This window comes from Oxyura jamaicensis, chromosome 4, assembly GCF_011077185.1.
Source record: "Oxyura jamaicensis isolate SHBP4307 breed ruddy duck chromosome 4, BPBGC_Ojam_1.0, whole genome shotgun sequence".
NCBI classification, from domain to species: Eukaryota; Metazoa; Chordata; class Aves; order Anseriformes; family Anatidae; genus Oxyura; species Oxyura jamaicensis.
The window spans coordinates 54,151,019-54,169,673 of record NC_048896.1 but is presented as its reverse complement, the minus strand read 5'-3'; the positions used below and the strand labels follow the sequence as shown (position 1 = coordinate 54,169,673).

At 36.0% G+C, this 18,655-nt stretch overlaps 1 protein-coding gene across 5 annotated transcripts in view; it reads right to left on the bottom strand.

The window, feature by feature from the left end:
* TTC29 (tetratricopeptide repeat domain 29) overlaps nucleotides 1–18,655 on the bottom strand; it is a 127,629-nt gene that overhangs the window by 48,720 nt on the left and 60,254 nt on the right. For 2 of the 5 annotated variants that reach the window (XR_004750173.1, XM_035323886.1), the window contains exons 9-11: nucleotides 11,994–12,085; nucleotides 6,493–6,616; nucleotides 1,556–1,785 (exon numbers count right to left, since the gene is read on the bottom strand). Coding sequence is in view for 4 of the 5 variants with exons in the window: in XM_035323886.1 (XP_035179777.1) it covers nucleotides 1,556–1,785; nucleotides 6,493–6,616; nucleotides 11,994–12,085 (446 nt within the window). In the remaining variant the exon portion in view is untranslated. Of the gene's footprint in view, nucleotides 1–1,553; nucleotides 1,786–6,492; nucleotides 6,617–11,993; nucleotides 12,086–18,655 lie in introns of all 5 variants that reach the window. The other 3 variants (XM_035323884.1, XM_035323885.1, XM_035323887.1) reach the window with 2 other exon arrangements.

The following is an 18,655-nucleotide window of genomic DNA, read 5'->3' as shown; positions in this document are numbered from 1 at the left end:
AATATTGAATTGGTGCCAGGTCATGTTTTGCCAGACAAAGATATTAAAAATGTAGTGCCAGTACTAACTAGAGATTTGGCACATAAAACATGAAGAATGTTACAGATTGTGCTGACAGTGTGACACTATGTTTTCCTGGATGTAATCTGGGTATCATGAGAGTAAGCTTGGAGCACTAATGAGAAAAATGATATTGAACTGGAAGAGCTGCTAAATATGCAGTAGCCACAGGGTTCCTGGAGTTTACTGGAACTAAAATGAAAACTGTAATACCGTAAGTAACAGAGGGTAAACTAGGCAGAAATGCTAAAGGAAGAGACTCTCAGCAGGCAAAAGTTGTTTCTGCCACCATGCTTGCCAGGACATAAAGGGTTTTTCTAATCGTACTCTTTTTATCCCTGATGTCCTGTTAAAGGGGAGCAAGAAACTTGAGCTTAAAGGAGCACATACCATTTCAGGATATAAATGAATATCACAACTGGCTCGAGAAAGCAATGTGTAAAAGGTTGAATGGAAAACCTTGTTAGGTGCAAGAAGTAACGTATGTGTTAAAGATACAAAGATCATTCTATCTATCTCTTCAGGGCTCCTGTTTTTTTTTGCTGTTACCATTGTTGATTTTTGTTGGCCTCATATGTACTGCACCTACAGATTATGAACCTCATACAGAACACGTAAAATTGCTTGACATTGGATTCTTTGGCTATCTATGATAGCATTCTTGGCATCTTCACTACATTCTGCACTGTCTAGAAACTTACTATGCCTTGCAGGAGACATGAGCCCAGTTAACTCTGCCAGCCAGTGAAGTTTGTTAGTTAGTGAGAATGCTGGATATCAACTTATTCAGGAGAAAAAAAAAAAGCATAAATATATATATAGTCATTCAAAAAGAAATGCATTAAGAAAGAACTGCCCTGTTACCATAATGGGAACTCTAAACAGTTCTTAACTCTTCAGCATGCCAAAAAGAAAGAAAAAAATTACCAATGCCAAGATGTCTACTCCACACAAAATTTTCCTCCCTTCTGTAGTTAAAACTAGGAAATTGGAGAAATCAGAAGAGTTACTTCCTCTTTCCCCAGTGTTATTCACATATAAGGATACCAAAAATAAAACAGGATGCTCTTCTGGATTCATTATTACGTCCACTGTGTTAAGCAGAAATTACCTCTTCAAAAAAGAGAGAAATTGTTTCTGGTTGTACTTGAAGAACCGACTGCAAATTAAGATTTTTTTTTTCTAAGTTTAAAATTATGATATTTGACTGACCTAACATATCACTGTTTGCCCAGAACTGTGATGTTTTAGAAAACAGTACTGAAAAGAAGTTATCATCCCCAGAAACTGTTTCTCCCTGATATATTGTATTTAAACCTATTTAATTCTGTCTTTAAAATAAGCACACAAAGGAGTAAATCTAACCTCCATTCAGTACAAGGGTAATCCAATAAGGTTAAACCCAAGAAATAATTTAATAAAACTCTACAAGAAAAATGACTTAACCATTGAGGACAATACAGCACTAATGTGTTTCATAACCAATGTCTTACCAACTGTGAGAGGGTCAGTGCACATGTCACTTCTGTTCTCCTTCCATGCCAGCAGATACTTGAGGCTGACGGGATCTTCTGCTCCTATATAGCTGTTAAATGCCACCATCAGTTTATGAGTCTTCGCAATGCCACAGGAAGTCTTTGTTTCCTCCTCTGAGGGCAAATTATTTAAAATGCTTGCTGCCTCAAAAGCTTTAGTGAAATATTCAAAAGCTTTACTATAGTTCCCCTAGTAAAGAAGAGGGAAGAAAAAAAAGGAAAGAAATAAAAGAATTGTAAAAACTACTTGCAGTCACTTGTATTTACCTTGATGTTAAAACCTGCTCCCCTCACACCTGAGATGTCGCAGCCCATAGAATGACTCATGGCATGGTATTAACCAAATCACTCTCCCTTGGTGTTTCCTAACCTCTAAAATGCAGAAAGCAATGCTCCTATCTTTCTCAGGAACTACATCGTTTTTAGTTGTCTGTGTAGTATTTTGATCATGCAAATCACTGTATCAGTGCTAAGTATTAACACTGATTTCAGTCAGGCCTTTTAGCAATTGTCATCATTGTTTTATTAACAACTCTGTGGGAGGAAAGGTCCTAATTTACTACTGTGATACTAAATTTTAGAAAAGAAATCTTAAAAATGAACAAATAAAACCAAAAAGAGGATAATGAAATGAAGCACTAAGAAGAATAGAAATCAAAACTTACAGATTTATGAGAAGAAAGGGTAGTATGCCAAAAGACAGGGATATTCCTGATCGAACAAAAAGAGAAACAATAGGAGAAATTTGTCAACTGTTCCTAAATAGAAAACCCAAAGAGTTTATCTCCTTATCTGCAGCCTACAGAAATCCAGCATTCATGTGTCCAGTAATAAGGAGTATAAACTGCAGCAGATAATACATTGAAAGAGTTAAATATAAGAAGTACTTTTATTTATTTATTTATTTATTTTTAATACAAGGTACAGAAAGAAAACTGAAATTCCCGATCAGGGAAGAATAAAGAAAACTAGAGAAAATTATGATAGGCTGAATGATACCACTGAAAAGCTAAAATATATCTTGGTATTACCTTTTGCATATTTCTTCTTTGCCGTGAAACTACGAGTTACCATATTAGATGAAGGAGTCAAAAAAAGAGTTGCAAGCTTCTAATTTAGAAAGCAGCATAGCACCAGACCTATGTAGTGCATGTGCAAGAGATCTGGAGAAATCTAAGGACAAAGTGAATGAATTGCTAGGAAATAAATTACACCTCTCACTTAAACTAGGTAGTATAATCCAGGGCTGAAAAGTACTGCATTTTGAGTTGGTATCACATAAGTAGCATGCACTAACTTTCTGCTCTAGTATTAGTATTGTCTAAGGTTTAAGTATTATAGGGAAGGGATCAGATGACAATTCTGACAATATACTCTAACAAGCTAAAAATAAAGGCTTTTGCAATGTTCTGAGGAACTTCAAAGGGACCTAAAAACACTACCTGTGTGATTATGTGATAGCAAATGAAATTAATTCTTTAGAAAAAGATTGGTAACTTCTGCTGCTTGAGCTATTAATAACTTTTACTGGATTCTAACTAACTCAGGCTCAAGAAGGCGGCCTTGAAATAACATGGGCAGCTCTGCAGTGGCCACCCGTAAACGTAAAAGAGATCTAAAATTTAGTAAGGTCAAAGTAAATATTAGCATTCATCAAGAATACAGTGGAGAAAACTAGAATAGATATAAGTTCTTTATATAAATAAACAGTATATTAATAAAACTGGACAAAGTCAATACAGGCCAAACAACAAATATAAATGAGGAGTAGATGGAAAATTGCTACCAGCTATAACAGAGGAATAGGAATGAATTGAATGTGATTGAAAACTGGAAAATTAAAAGTAATTCCAGATAGCTCTCTCCCCTTAACAGGTTATTTGTGGTAAAAATCTTGATCACAAGCTTAGAAAGAGGAAAGTTAAATGCTCTTGTGACCAAAAAAAGAAGTCAACAAACAAGACAAGGGGAAAAAAAAAACACATCTTGGGAGCATGTCATTATGTAACTGTTCATCCTTTACCTTATTCCAAAGGAATCTGTTCTGGCTATTTGTCAGAGCTAGAAAAACTTCTATGGCTATTCAGACTAATTATAGCTGGCCCTCTCCATGGACGATGCCTCCTAGCTCTCCAGTTTGTGAGGAATTCTGCTGCCCCGATGGCGCAAACTCCTGACTGAAAAGTGTTTTCAGAGCTGTCTTATCATTCAGCTCTCAGCTTGATTTAGAAAGATTGAAATTCTCTTCTGCACAGAGTAAAGAGGACAGGAACACAGACTCCACTTTGATACCTGTTGCTCTTGATACCACTATTGGGGATCGAAATTTGTATGACTGTTAAAGGGTGTCTGAAAAAAAAAAAAAAAAAAAAAGGAAAAGGATAAGAGAAATTCAGATTGTTTTAATACATCGGGAGAGCAAGATCAGGCATATGAGAACTCAGCAATGAATAAAAATCAGTAAGCAGTAGGATGATAAACAAAAAGGAGAAACATCTACCTACTGTACTCATGAGAACTATAATAGGTTCAGTGATACAATTAGTGAGAGGAATGCAGCAAAACTAGGAAACTCGAGAAATGTGACATGTGAAATGACAGAGTGTCATACTAACTCCATCAGAGTTTATGCACATTAAGTAAGGAACCTGCATAAACTGGGAGAAATCAGAGCTACTAATGGATAATATAAAAACAAGCATTTAAAAAAATGAAACATACTGGTAAACAATCATGACTAAATAGCAGGAACTTAGTGTACAGCATTAAGGAAAGACAATGATGATGACGGAATGGTGAGATGACAGAACTATAAAGAAATAGCAACAGCATGGACAGAGCAAGGTGAATTTGGTCAAAGCCACTTTGGGGAGGATAGTAAGTTATATAGTAAAGTCCCCAAGGATAGATCTGGAAATAAATAGAGATATCTGTAATTTGATGACAAGGACAGCATGACTACAAATTGTATCACCAGGCGAAGTAACGGAGTGGAATAAAAATACCCTAATAATAGCCTAACTTAGATAATACTGGCTATGACAGCTGACACCAAGCAGGCAGTGATCCAAGAGAAGAAATGTTAATTAAGACTCAGTATTTGTAAACATTGCTGAACTTGCAGAAAAAATAGTATAGAAAACTAACAATTGTAAAACTTTAAGATAAATCTTTTTGTCTATTTAAATTATATATTTTACATAGGTTGCTAAGTCTATGTCACTATGTATTTTTTCCCCTTCTAGTCCCCTTACCCAGTTCAAGGCACCAATTCTGAACTGAGAAACACAATTTAAGGAACAACTCCAAAGAGGTTAATTATTAAAATATCACTTCTTGTACAAATGATTATTAGCGATGGTGTCAACAAGCAGTGAAATATAAAAGTAGTTAAACAGAATTTAGTTAATTGTTTTTCAAATTTGGGGTAGAATATTTAAGTACACTGTCACACCACCCTACTTCAAAGAAAGTTCCAGGTTCCAGGTCCAATTTAAAGTTACTTCAGCAAGTTCTCAGAATTTCAAACTTAGTTTTCAATGGAAAATTCTGCATTTCTGCTAAGAACTTAAGAAAAGAGAAGGCTCCCAGCCTAATTTGGAGATTACAGAGTAAGACTTTTTTTTTCTCCTGCCTGTGCAACACAAATGGGTCAGTAACTTCAGTAGTGAGAAGAATTATGAGTAAGAACAATCCTGAAAATAAAAACGCATTTGGGGGTAGTGTAAAAGCAAAGGGGCAAGTAGCATGTCTGACATTATTACACATAGAAAAGAAATTCTGCTAAAAATTGGGCAAAAGAAGTTAGTACTTAAAAGTTAGAAAATATAAGATTTACAGTTGCTGCCTCTGTGCCTTCATACATACACACTGAAAACCAAATTTTGCCAGTAACATGAAAGGTCCAGTTCTGAAATGTCCAGCATGATTTAGAAAGGGTCTTTTCTTTCCTTTTTTTTTTTTTTTTTGTTCATAGTGAAAGTGTTTCCTAATTCCAACATTGTCCAGCCTGCAGAGCAACTTCTATTTATTACTAATTTTATCTAAATAATTTCATGTAGCACTTCAGCTCTACAGTAGGTGGTAATGGGTTCAACATCAATATTTCACTTCTGCACCTTTTTTAATCATTTTGATTATAAACGCCAAGTACAAGTTCTGTGTCTTTGGAGGCTGCACTGCACTGAGTGAGCAGGGAAGCTGCTACCCAGGCAGGCTGCCAACAGAACTGCTACTTCTGCACGGCCCACCCCAGACAGACAATTCAGAGATGCATGTGGCTCAGAAAGAAGCACCTCAAAAAACCTTAGGAGCCACAATAAATGGAATTTCTCACTTGTCCCTAGCTTAGCATTGTCTGTCACTGCTTGTTACCTGTATTAAATAAGCCTCAAAGCTGTCAAGCTAGATGGAGGTAAAAAGAACAGAAAGCCCTTCTACTACTAACACAGACTTTTGCCAAAATATTTGCTTCTGGCACCCATTTCATAAATTTGTCTGAGAAAATGTAAAGAAGAGATCAAGCTAAGATTAAAAACTCCATATTCATTTGCAGTAATAGTTTAAATTCATTTAAAAAAAGGATAATTTTCAATGTATAACATACATTGAAATCATTGATCCATGATTTTCACAACACTGAAAGGTTCTTATGATCTGAACTTAGAATTTTCATTTACCCATTCTAGAATGATATCCCTTGTATTAAATATGTTGTGAAATTTTCACCCTACCCAAAAACTTAGGGCATGTTTTTAGTCACCCATTATTTTCTCCTTTGGTAACTCCTGTAAGATACAATACCTGGATCAAACTCTGCTGGTCACCTCATATACAAAAGCAGATTTTTATGAGTTAAACTCAATTGTTTGACGTCATTACTACAACCAGTACTTACTCTTTCATTGTAAATGTTCCCAAGCAACATGCATGCATCCACCAGGCTTTGGCTTAGACGAGCATTCTCAGCAACCTTCATAAACTCTTCCAAGGATGTAAGAGTTTCAGCCACTTTTCCTTGACTGAAGCAGAGGACAAGGAACAAAATTAATTATTCACTCAAATGGCTTCTCCAAATGCTGCGGATCTATCCCCCTGTTCCAAATTAACTCTACTTTGTGATGGCTCATCTGCATTATGTTGAAAAGCGTTCAACATAAAAGTAGTTCCAATATGGGTGTCTAGACCCTGCCTGTACTGAAACCAATGAGGCTAGTCCACATAGAACATCTGAGAGCATAACTGGATCCTTTGAGAGAAACAAAAGTTTTCTTCAGAAAATTGTGCCAGTTTTAAGGGCAAGAATGAAAATGCAAGTGATGATTTCACAGGGTTTTTGGAGTTTCCATTATTTTAATATATATATATTTTTTCCACTAGGCAGCTGATAACATTTTCAGTACAACTGGACCTCACATCCTGAGAAGATAAGGGCAGGAAGTAGGAGTGCTAGCTTGCCAGTAAGACTTTTTGTGCTCCTGTCATTCAGAGGTGCCATTTCTTGCTCTAGAACCCTGGTGGTACAGCAGCACCATACAGTGCTGTCTCTTAAGTCTGGGCTGACAGCCTTCTCTCAAGTGTAATGCTGCACTTTGGCTGGGTGGATCAAAGGTTGCTGGAGTCACACAGGGCAACCTATAAGCTGTGGATTGCAGGTGTCACCTCCAAATCCCAGAGAGATCAGAGCAACCTGAGGTCACAACTGAATCCAAGTCGAAAATTGGCTAATGTACTTTGACAATAACATTTGCAGATTTCCTTTTTTTCTTTTTTTTTTTTTTAATAAAGCCAGTCATATTAACAATATAAGATCTCTGCCGTATGGTTACAAGATATAAGATAGACATCTGGGTTTGCTTTGTAAGTAAGGCACTATGCTCTTTTTCCCTTTAAGGCTGAAGTGTTACTGCAGCTGACCTCAATATTAGCCATGAACTTGAGTCACTAATGGAGGAGTGCCGCATGCTAAATGTCAAGCCACCAAGCCAGACAGAAAATACAGTCTCTTAATTAAGAAACTCATGGAAACTAAAGTTTCTGTAAGTGATAAAGAACTGTGATTTATTTTCTATTTTAAAACACCTTCAGGTTATGTTCCTGCAGCAAATGCCTGCCTGGGTTTTATTTATATTTTGTTTTTTATTATAAACTATGTTAATGATACGTGTTTTCAAAATCTGGCAGAAGTCTGCAATTCCCTGTCTTATGAATCAGAGTAATTATAACAGGATAGAGTCTTCTACTGCACAGGAAACACAGTAAAGCATCGCTGCAAATTTACAATATTGCAGTGATTATGTGACTGAAGTGAGCTAGATTGCTACAAAAGGATGCTAAAGCACTGGAAACTAACACGTTTGAAGTATTCATGAATATGCTACTATATAGCTTAGTTGTCAACCAGCAGAGCTGGATTTAATAAGGTTTCCTAATTTATGTATTTAATATGAAAATATTAAACATACTTTACTGTAAACATTTGCCAAATGTAAAAAAAAATAAAAATCTAAATTTTAAAATTAGAAACATATATTTTAAAATCAGTCTTTTTTTCCTAAGAAGAGAAAATCAAATGTTTCCCCCCAGAAATCCAGCATATGATTTATATAAGTTAAAGGACAAGGTTAAAGTGTTAGACAAATATTAATTCCAGTTTTTCTAGTTTTCTATATGCAGTGCACAGGTGCAACTTGAAGAGCATATTATATGGTATAATCATTAAATCCATTCAACCAGACCTTTGAGAGTTAAAAACATATATTCTGAGGAAAAGGACTCCTCGGTCCAAGGAATGAGAATGAAACAGTGCAGAATATTTGTGTATCAAGGTGATTCCAGTTTCCAATTGGGAAAACAGGACTGTTAACACCCACATCCCCTGACAACTGTCCAATTATGTATATCACACTTGGCCTACTGTTTGCAGTAGAAGTAATCAATAAAGGATGTGGTTGAGTGAACATAGATTTTGGTTGAACCAATGCATGAAAACTTAATCATTTACTCAGAGTGGAGAAATCAAATAGAGCAGGGATGAAACAGCCACTGAGGGGTTTGTTGATTGTGCCACCAAGTTTGTGGGCTAGAGGCTGAAAGTAATAAAGCAAATGGAATCAGTGACAGGAGAAAATGTAAAAAGGTTTTCTTAATTTCATGAATTAATAGAAATGTTTTGATGTATTTTTGGTCATTTTTTATATTTCACATAAAAGCCTATGTTCCATGTGTAGAAAATATAAAAATTGCTAGGGCATATAATGTCTTTCAAGGAAACAGAAATCAATTTGATACGTATGAGAAAGATGTTTCTCACAGCTAGAACGTCACTTACGCCAACTAGAAGTCACTTGGTACACTTCAACAATCTTCTGAAGGAAGTATTTTTAAAAGCACTACTGCTTGAGACACTTAAAGTATGCTAGAAGAATTACTGAAACACTTTATCCTGCACAAGACCTGATAACATGATAAACAAGTCTTTCCTACTCAAATAACTAATATTTTATAGTTCCTTCAAAAATCTACATGTTATTTTATATAGCCATATACTTTCTATCTCCTCAGACATCACCTTTCTAAATGCATAAAATGCAATTTCCTATAGATATAGTCATTCATGATCCCACAGAACAGTTATGATGACTTCAGCAGAAGAGATTACATATCTGTAGCAACTCATTTTCCAGTTTCATGCTAAAATGCCCTATGAGATTTTTACCCCTATTAGACTTTTATGAAAATATGCACCTTTTATAGGATTGCTCATGTGATTGAATTGGATGTATAAATCATTTGTCCACAAGAAGTCATTACCATGGTAGACACTGGCAGAATAAGTCAAGAACATGATGCTATTATGTCAGATTTTTCCCTGGAAAATGATATGCCTAAATGCACATGATTCCCATGGTCTGTGGAAACATCTGCAGCAAAGATTTCAAAAAAAAATCCATAGACATAGACAATTTCTGAGCCATCAGAGAGGGCTCAGCCACTTTCTCCAACATGTCACAATCATCTATTTTTTTGTAAAGGCATTACCAATCAAATTTTAAATGATTTACACAAGTTTAGTCTAGATTAGGTAAAAATAATAATAATAATAATAGTGATCTAGCTGAGTCTGGAGACTGTGTCACCAACAGTAATTATTCATGTATTCATCTAGTATTTTCTAAATTTGCCAGAAATTGACTTGTTTGCTATACATCTGACAAGTAAATATCCAGAAGTTTAGTAGGAAGGTAAACAGAAACTTGTACATTTCATTAATAATTTAAAAGCCTCTCTTTTCTCTAGCTTTATTTATTTATTTATTTATTATTTTCCATTACATTAAACTGTTTTTTTACGCCCTCTCCTCCTCCAAGCACTAAGGAAGAACAAACAGAACCGGACCAGCACAATCTTCTTTATGAAAAATTCTGCTCTTGCATTTTGAAAAGTAAGTTTGTCTGGAAAAAAATGCCATATTAGTTTACAGAAAGTTTTCTATTAAGGAGCATTACACAGCAAAAAGGACTTGCTGGACTTGCTCCACCATGTCCTTACCTCTCTTGTACTGGGAGACAGAACGGACACTGTGCTCCTGAAGTGACCTCACCAGTGTTGAGCAGAAGTACAGGATCGCCTCTCTTGACTGACTGGCAATGCTCTGCCTAATGCAGCACAGGCTACTTTTGCCATGAGTGGGCATTGCTGGCTCATGGACTACTTGTTGTCCACCAGGAAAACCAGGTCCTTCTCTGCCAAGCTCCTTTCCACCCAGTCAGCCCACAGCCTGTACTGGTGCCTGGGGTTATTCCTCCCCAGGTGTAGGACTTCGCATTTCCCTTTCCTGAACTTCCCGAGATGCCGGTCAGCCCTTTTCTGTAGCCTGGAGAGATCCCTCTGGATGGCGGCACAACCACCCACCATATCAGCCTCTCCTGTCCTATTTTGTATCATCTGCAAACATGCTGAGGGTGCATTGGTCACATCATCCCAGTCATTAACAAAAATACTAATCTGTATTGGCACTAGTATTGATCTCTAGGGTCCACCATTTGTGATTGACCTCCCACTGGGTTTTATGCTAAATAAATGTAGGTGTTCTTATTCCAGAATACCTAAATCAGAGATTGGAAATTAATACACACAGTTATCTAGGTATGTCCTCTTGGCTATCTTAGGCCACCCTCTATGCAGACTTCTGCTTTTTGTAATAACCAGGAACTCATGAATACTTCTGAGAGCTCTGACACCTAACTTTTACTGTTTCACTGTACCATGTGAGCCAAGTATGTAACGTCACTCATTGCAACTGCCAGTGTCCCACCAACGACTTCTTTCTCAGTTACGCTTAAGTCAGTTCTGAAAATTGGACATGGTCTTCTAAGTCTGTTTTGCAGCTTTTTAAACATCTTCTCCTGTGTGCTTATTTAGGACGCTCAGAATATGAACAGCCATGAACTGTGTATCATAGAGATGAAACGAGCTATGATTGTGGCTGATTCCTATAGGCACTGAGGGGTCAACGCTCTGCACAGTGAATTAAATCCGGTGGCAAGTCCTCCTCTATAAACAATTTGCTACTTTCTATCATGTGTCATATGCACTGAAGTCCACAAACACAGGATTAGTCAAGGATAAACTGCAACTTTCCCTTTAATATCTTTTTCTTCTGATGTCATATGATAATCGCATTATACTGCTTAATGTCAAAAATATTTGTGTAAGAACTTAAAGTAGTTTCAAAATTATTCACCTGGAAGAAGTTTGTAACGCCAAATGCTTAAATGAAAACAAAGACAAGCATCTTTCGTGGCACTAAGTAACATGGTTTAGTCGTGGGACTCAGTAGGTCAGGCTGATGGTTGAACTTGGTGATCTTGAAGGTCTTTTCCAACCCAGATGATTCCACAATTCTGTGATTGTCTTATTTGCAACAAACATATGTCTAGTTAAACATGCACTAAACAGAAATGCCTCCACAGAAAAAGTGAGGTAGAACAGTAAATGGAAATTTACCGAGATCTGGAAAGACTACACTGAGGTACCTACTTAAGTGTGCTATGCTCTTAAAGTTTTTATTTTGTAACCTGGAAAGTATGCCTAGATTTCTATTTTTCAGCAAGATCTATCCCAAACTTGTGAGAACAAAATGAAAAAAACTCTCAAAATACGGAAAAAAAAAAAAAGCATAATACAGTTTATAGGTAAAGAAAAGCTTTGGATCATACACTTAAAAAAAATGTACCAGCCTAAAATAACTTTCGATGAAAGGGTCACTTACTGCAAGAAGGGCACTGCTTAAAATTTAAGCAGTCAGTAATGGGAAGCGACAGACCTCTAACAATTTAAGTCTTTCACAGCTGAATGAATCTGCACTGACAGCCAGACAAGGATATGTTAACCTACCTTAGGAGGATCTTGGATATTGTTTTATATGTTCTTCCTAGGCCAGAAGAATCACACAGTGCTGTGAAGATTTTTACAGAGGTGTTCAAAATCTGTGAAGCAGGAAAATAAAACCCAATAAATACAATGCTAAGCATTTCCACATTTTTTCCCAATCTCTGTGTCCACATGAAAAACAAAATTAAAGTTTTTCCACCTATGCTTTCTTTTTTAATTAATTGTAATAAGACTAGGTTTTTGATCATTACTCGTTGTTTTAAACTACGTAATAATTACAAATTAAAAAGATAAAAGTTGCATTTAAATCCCTACGTTTTGGTTCTTTGCAAAAACCAGAGGTATTTCCTAATTTGTGATACAAATTTCCTTATCCATAATTTAAAAGATTTCAGGAGGCTGTTTTTATGAATTTCTATGAATCAATACCTTAAGACTATGTCCTTTGCATTCATAGAGTTGTAGCAAAATACACTGAAATACAATTTAATATTATTTTTCTTTCTTTAAAGTGTCACCATGAGAACTTTTTTTAGTACAATTCAGACGCATTAGAATCGAATAAATTACAGGTTACACATTTAAACCAGATTGGCTTAAAATATTGTAGATAATTTTGTTATATTTATGGCTAATTATTCATGCACACTAGCGATCTGTTAGTATTTGTTGTGAATATACTCTCTTATCATGATCTCTCCCATAACTGAAGGCTTACTGCTGCTGCATAAAAACATATGATCTTAATTTAATTTAACACTGACATCACCCGTATTGCATAATTTCTCTTTTCATCCTTTCTTTTTCCAATGGTGATGGAGGGAGAATGCATATAAAATTAAATCGTATTCTTTCCTTCTTCCCTTGTTGTTGCTTGACCCTACCTATTACACACATGAGAACACAGGAAATCTCCAAAGACTATCTATGGAAATCCTTTTTGCACATTTCCAAGAAAGGAGTAGTGAATGTCATTTACCAGCTTTGAAGGGGGATGGGAGATGCACAGGGACATATGACAGTATCCTGCATGCCCCAAGATGCCTATTTATGCTGAGGTAAAAGATAGGGCACTTTCTATTAAGACTGCATTTGCTGTCATTGGCAAAGTGCATGGCTCAAAAGAAGACATCTTGCATGTGCTAACCCTATGGATGTCACCATTTCTACTATTGTTTCCATTACTCAGATTTCCTAGCTCTTGAAAGTCTTACTACATATAGGTGTATCACCAAACAAGGCTCTTATATTTAGTTAGTTAAACCCTGTGTTTACAAAAAGCATGGCTTATTAATATACATCAGACTATTTATCTTCCCTCAAGTACTTGCTTATCAGTGTTGTGTTTGATGTACATCAGCATTGCATCCTATACTTGAAGGTCATTGTCAATTGAGTTATCAATGAATGGTATGACAAAGAGAGTGAAGGCACTACTATTAGGAACTTGTCATATCAGTTCAGACCTTGCCCTAAACTGAATGCATACACAAAGTTGTGAAGGCCTGCAGTCTGTCCTTCTGATAATCTAGGCTGATGAGAGCAATGTGCAAGTGCCCAAGAAACCATTCTTAGTTCTGCATTAAGCTCAGAGGACCTGCAACATGTGTTATAGTACCATGCCCATATCAGAAAGCCTGCCATCAGAGTATCAGGTTTCAAAAATTTTATATACTGGACTGAAAATCACCCCTATATCAAACTGGACTCTGCACTATTATACTAGGCCACAGGGCCTCCAGTGGTTACAATCCAGCTCTGAAAGGTTACTTCGGTGCCCAAGGCTTAGGCTACTACACTGTTTTTTTTATCAAAGATATCATGAAACCTAGAAAGTACTGACAAAAAAAAAAAAACAAAAAAAAACAACAACAACAACACACAAGGAAAAGCCATAGCCAGAGCAGCTGAAATAAAAAGTTGGTTTACTATGTCTCTGCAACAGCTGCTAAAAAGAAGTAAATAAATAAATAAGCAAACTCACTCATTCATATTAATGAATAACACCCATTTTGGTCCCAGCCTACTACTACTACTACACAAATTTGACATTTCATTATTAACAATGATGAAATAAAAATAATTAAATCATCTATATGAAAGGGAGGAAATCTGGACATATCACAATAGAAAATGTACTCTTTATGTCTTCATTGCAAATAACTCCTCCAGCTTCAGGTAGTAGATAGGGACACAGAAAGGGACACATTCTTGGTGGAAGGGAGCTGTGTAGTGCTAGTGCCCTTGTAGGCTATACTTGCTCGGTATCCATTTATATGGAGGATGTGAAAAGGGGCCTCATCACCTGTGGTGCATGCCTCACCTTCAGCACCCAGGATAGAAAAAGAAGTAGAGCATGATAAAACACTGAATTAACATGTTAGCATTAGAACACATAAACCAAAACCTCTTGTACTTACAGTACAATTTTAATTTAATTCAAAACAAAAAATTACAGAATTTGCATGCTGGCAAATCAAGTGGAATTGATGCAATGATCTCTGCCAGAATCCATAAACAGCCTGAAAACACCAAATGGACATGAAAACATCCCACTTTATTTTCATGGGATATTAACAACCAGTCCATCTACCTGGGTTCCTATGAATACCATATAAGAAAAGACATGCTTGTGGCAAGAGAGTTCAGAGTGGGCATGGCTGGGCCATTCCTCTGTTATTTCTCTGACAAATGAATAAATACTGGAAACACTGACTGTTTGGATCTATTAGAATTTATATGTTCCCATGAAAAGTTGTTTGGCATTTAGACATAAGCATTGCCAATCTGTGCAGAGGACAGTGACATCCAAAGAAGAGGTGAAACATGTCAATAATTAATGCTGAAAACTCCTACACAAATGTGCACAATGAATATGCAGTTTTACTGCATTTGTGGTCTTAGGGAATACTGCTGTCATTACACAAAAAGGATGGAAAAACTGATTCAGAACACGAACCTATTTGTTAAAGGAACATGCTTCTGCTCCAGTGTTACATAGTAAATATTGTGCATTAAAATGTCATCCTGGTAAATTTCCTCCTGGTAAGGAAATTCAAATAAAAATATAGAACATTGTGTAAAGAAATACTGAATGGGACTATGTAAGAATCTGTACTATTAACATACATTTAAAGAGTGGGCTTGGGTATTACACAAATCTGGCTGAAAGTCAGACAGTTTGCAGAGATTTAAAGTTACTGAAGGGAAGATTTATTTATTTATAATCTACCATGAGTTTTGAGGAAAGAAGCTGTTGCAATAGTTTTATCCTGATGATGCTAGGCTCGCTCTGTTATAAAATTTCCATACTCTTTCAAAGAGAGCTTGATACTCCTACAAACTAGGAGGAAAAGATCACAGTATATACACAGTTGAACAGATTATAATAATGTATGTTTTGATTTTAAAAAATAAGGTAAGTAACAAAATAAAAATGATAAAAGCTGTACTGATTATGGGCACAAATTATATTTTTGGCTCTATGTGGCCAAGCACAAGAACTGTCTCAAATTTCCTACTTTTGTATGTCCACAATGGAAACATGGGTTAAAAAAATGAAATGAAAATCAAACTCAAATACAAAAATGAACTCTGGGTTTCAAGCACCTGTTCTCATTCATTCAGGATTTGGGAAAGTGGCACAGAATGAAGACTTCAGCTTTGCCTTACATGTTACAGATAACTGTTCTAAATACCATCCACTGTTATTTTGGCATATACAGGTAAAGGGGTGGGGGAATAATTTTTATCACTTCAAAAAAAAGAAAATTAAAAAATCAAAAATAATTCTTGTTTTCCTTAGCACAAAAAACTGGATATGGTTGCATCTGGAAAGAGGATAGCTACTATGGAAGAAGCTATTTGTTTACAAAAATGACCCTCTTCCTTTTCAAGTCTATTGTGGCTACAATTTGTTATAGCATATAAATAAAGCAAAGTAACAAGCTCTGCTTAAATCCTCAAACTAGAACCTATTTGTGGCATAGCTCTTGTACTAATTCTCTGGGAAGTGGTAAATTTCACATTCACCTCCTCTGCCAAGAAAAATATCAGTCAGATCTTGAACCTAAATTTGCTTCTCAGTTATCTCAGCATTATGCTAGCGTAACCCTCCTGGGGTTATGCCATTAGCATAAAACAAATACACCAACCCCTCCCCAAAATCTCACCTTTTATTTTTCATTGTTGTCACACCTATAGCCCTCTTATATATACATGAAGATACAAGCGCACACCTCATTGGCATATACTGAGGACTCAAAAAATGGGATGTAGACTTTGCTAAATCTTGGTATGTACATCTGGGGATAATGGACGAAAGAGTAAAAATCGAAGGTATGAATTTATGTTGAACAAAAATGTCTATCCAAGTCAACACAAGATTAATATTCCTACCAGTATTTTATCATTTTGGTAAAATACATTACTCTGACAAAAATGGGATGGGATGATATTGATTTATAATACCGTAACTTTAAAAACCACAAAAACATAGTTCTGCTCTCAGCTTTGCACTTGATATTGTTGTCAAACTTTATTGGAAATACATTTATTTTGATTTCTGAAAATCTGTGTTTAGCCATTTCACAGCTGGTGAGCAGTAAAGATGCTTCTGCCTCATTTACAGATCTTGAACATGAATCAGACAATCAACCGCACCATTAGTCAAAGAGATCACTAGCTAATGATTTCTGACAGGCACTGCAGTAACAGGCCGGGGTCCAGCCTGGGGAGCAGCTCCTGACAGTAATATTTCTGGAGCCAGCAAGAGGTGTTGGTAGACAGTGCAATTGAGTGAGACTCCTGGCCTCATACCACTTAGTACCTCTTACATGCTTCCAGAAAAAAACACATTGCCCTAACTGTCACTAAATAATCTTTTCCATACAGTCCAGTAAAAATAAAAGACAGTAGAGCTGTATGCTTGGCATTTTGCAGTTTGGTGAACTCCTTCCCTGAGTTCCCCCTAAATTAATATTTAAAAATATAGTGAAGATTTTTAAACAGCTCATGCTGCAATTCTGACACTTCATCCACTCTAGATCAACAGAAAAATCAATCACAGGTTCTGTCACAGAGTTGCCCTTTCTATCTTTTGTATTATCCTGAATTCACTACAGAGTGAATCTGCCAAGCTTTTGGAGGCTGAAGTACCTGCACAATGCAGAGAGACATGTACATTCATTCGGCTGCAACTTCTTTTAGGAACCCCACTTATAAGGAAGTTCCATAAGACACAAAAGTCGTCTGCAGGAAAACTACCTCAGCTTTAATTTCTTCTCTTATTTAATTTCTTTTCTTATTTCTAAGGTTTTCTCCTGAAACTGCTTTTTTTTTTTTTTTTTTTTTTTTTTTTCCCCCTACGCAAGAGACTTCCATAGCACATGCAGCTATAGCGCATTTTATTTATAAAAGAATACTAACACTTTTTGTGTAATAATATTTACCCTGGTGCTCTACAAAGTTGCACAGCAATACATACCTCAAGTTACTTATGGCTATATCTGCTTGATGGATTACAGCCCTGAGGAGGTTAATGTTTCACTCATTTCTTAACAGTCTATCAGGATAACATCTAGGGTTCTAGGTCTGTATCAAGGATGTTTGTATACTTGATATAGTATTTGGAGAACATATGTTTTGCTTCAGTTCTGAATGGATGATATGTAAATACAAGTGACTCAAAAAAACTTCCTTTCCACAGAAGCATTCAAGCTTCTGTTGACTTCCATGAGGTCAGAAGTTCATCCTCAATGCTGTGTGTTGTTGTGCAGGAAACTTTAAAACCATGAAATGTACCGATGATTGAATAAACGTTAACTTTTGTCCTCATCTTTCTTATTTCTTCTGTATTACTGTTGATAATTCTGTCCTTCTGTACCCCTTACAGCGGTATTAATTCTGATTCCCTATATCTACAACTTTGTAGGAATATAGTCATCATCTTACTATTTACTATACTTCACCTCATAGTTTTATTAAAATAATAACAATAATAATAAATCAGCCAGGTCCTTTAGAGTAAAAAGCTATGCAAACCTCAAAGCCAGGTATTCTCATTTATTATTATTGTACAATCTGAAGTCTTTACTGCAAGAGGCATTATTCTAGTAAAGGTTGTTGCAATCTTTATTTAGTACTGGAATGTAATGTTTTTCCAAACCAGCCATTGTTGGCGTATTTCTTCAAAATAAAGCATGGCTTAACAGTCTGGAGTGAAGAAGCTTCATCTGTTACTCTTTAACAACAATATAAGAGGAAAAAACAGTTTATGTATCCTTTCCATCCTGACAGATGTGACAATAGCTGGAAACACTATGCCTGCCAAGAGCTTTTATCAAGTATGTTATAACAACTAGTAATAAGTGTAAATAATAAATGGCTATGATCTTATGGGAAACGGTGGCAATACTGAACAATTTTTGGTACTTGCTGATGGGAGTCTGCTAGTCTTGGAATTCCCTGGCTTCCCAGTAGAATTTTGGCTTGACAATAAACAACAGTTTAATACTTTATCTAATCCCAGCCAGGAGGTAAGTTCAACAGCAAGCTTTTGCAGATGTTCACATCCAATAATCTATCCATAATTGATGAAACAGGGAGGTCAGATGTAATGGTTGCTACTATTCCAGCAACAAATAAATGGTTATTGACAAAACAAG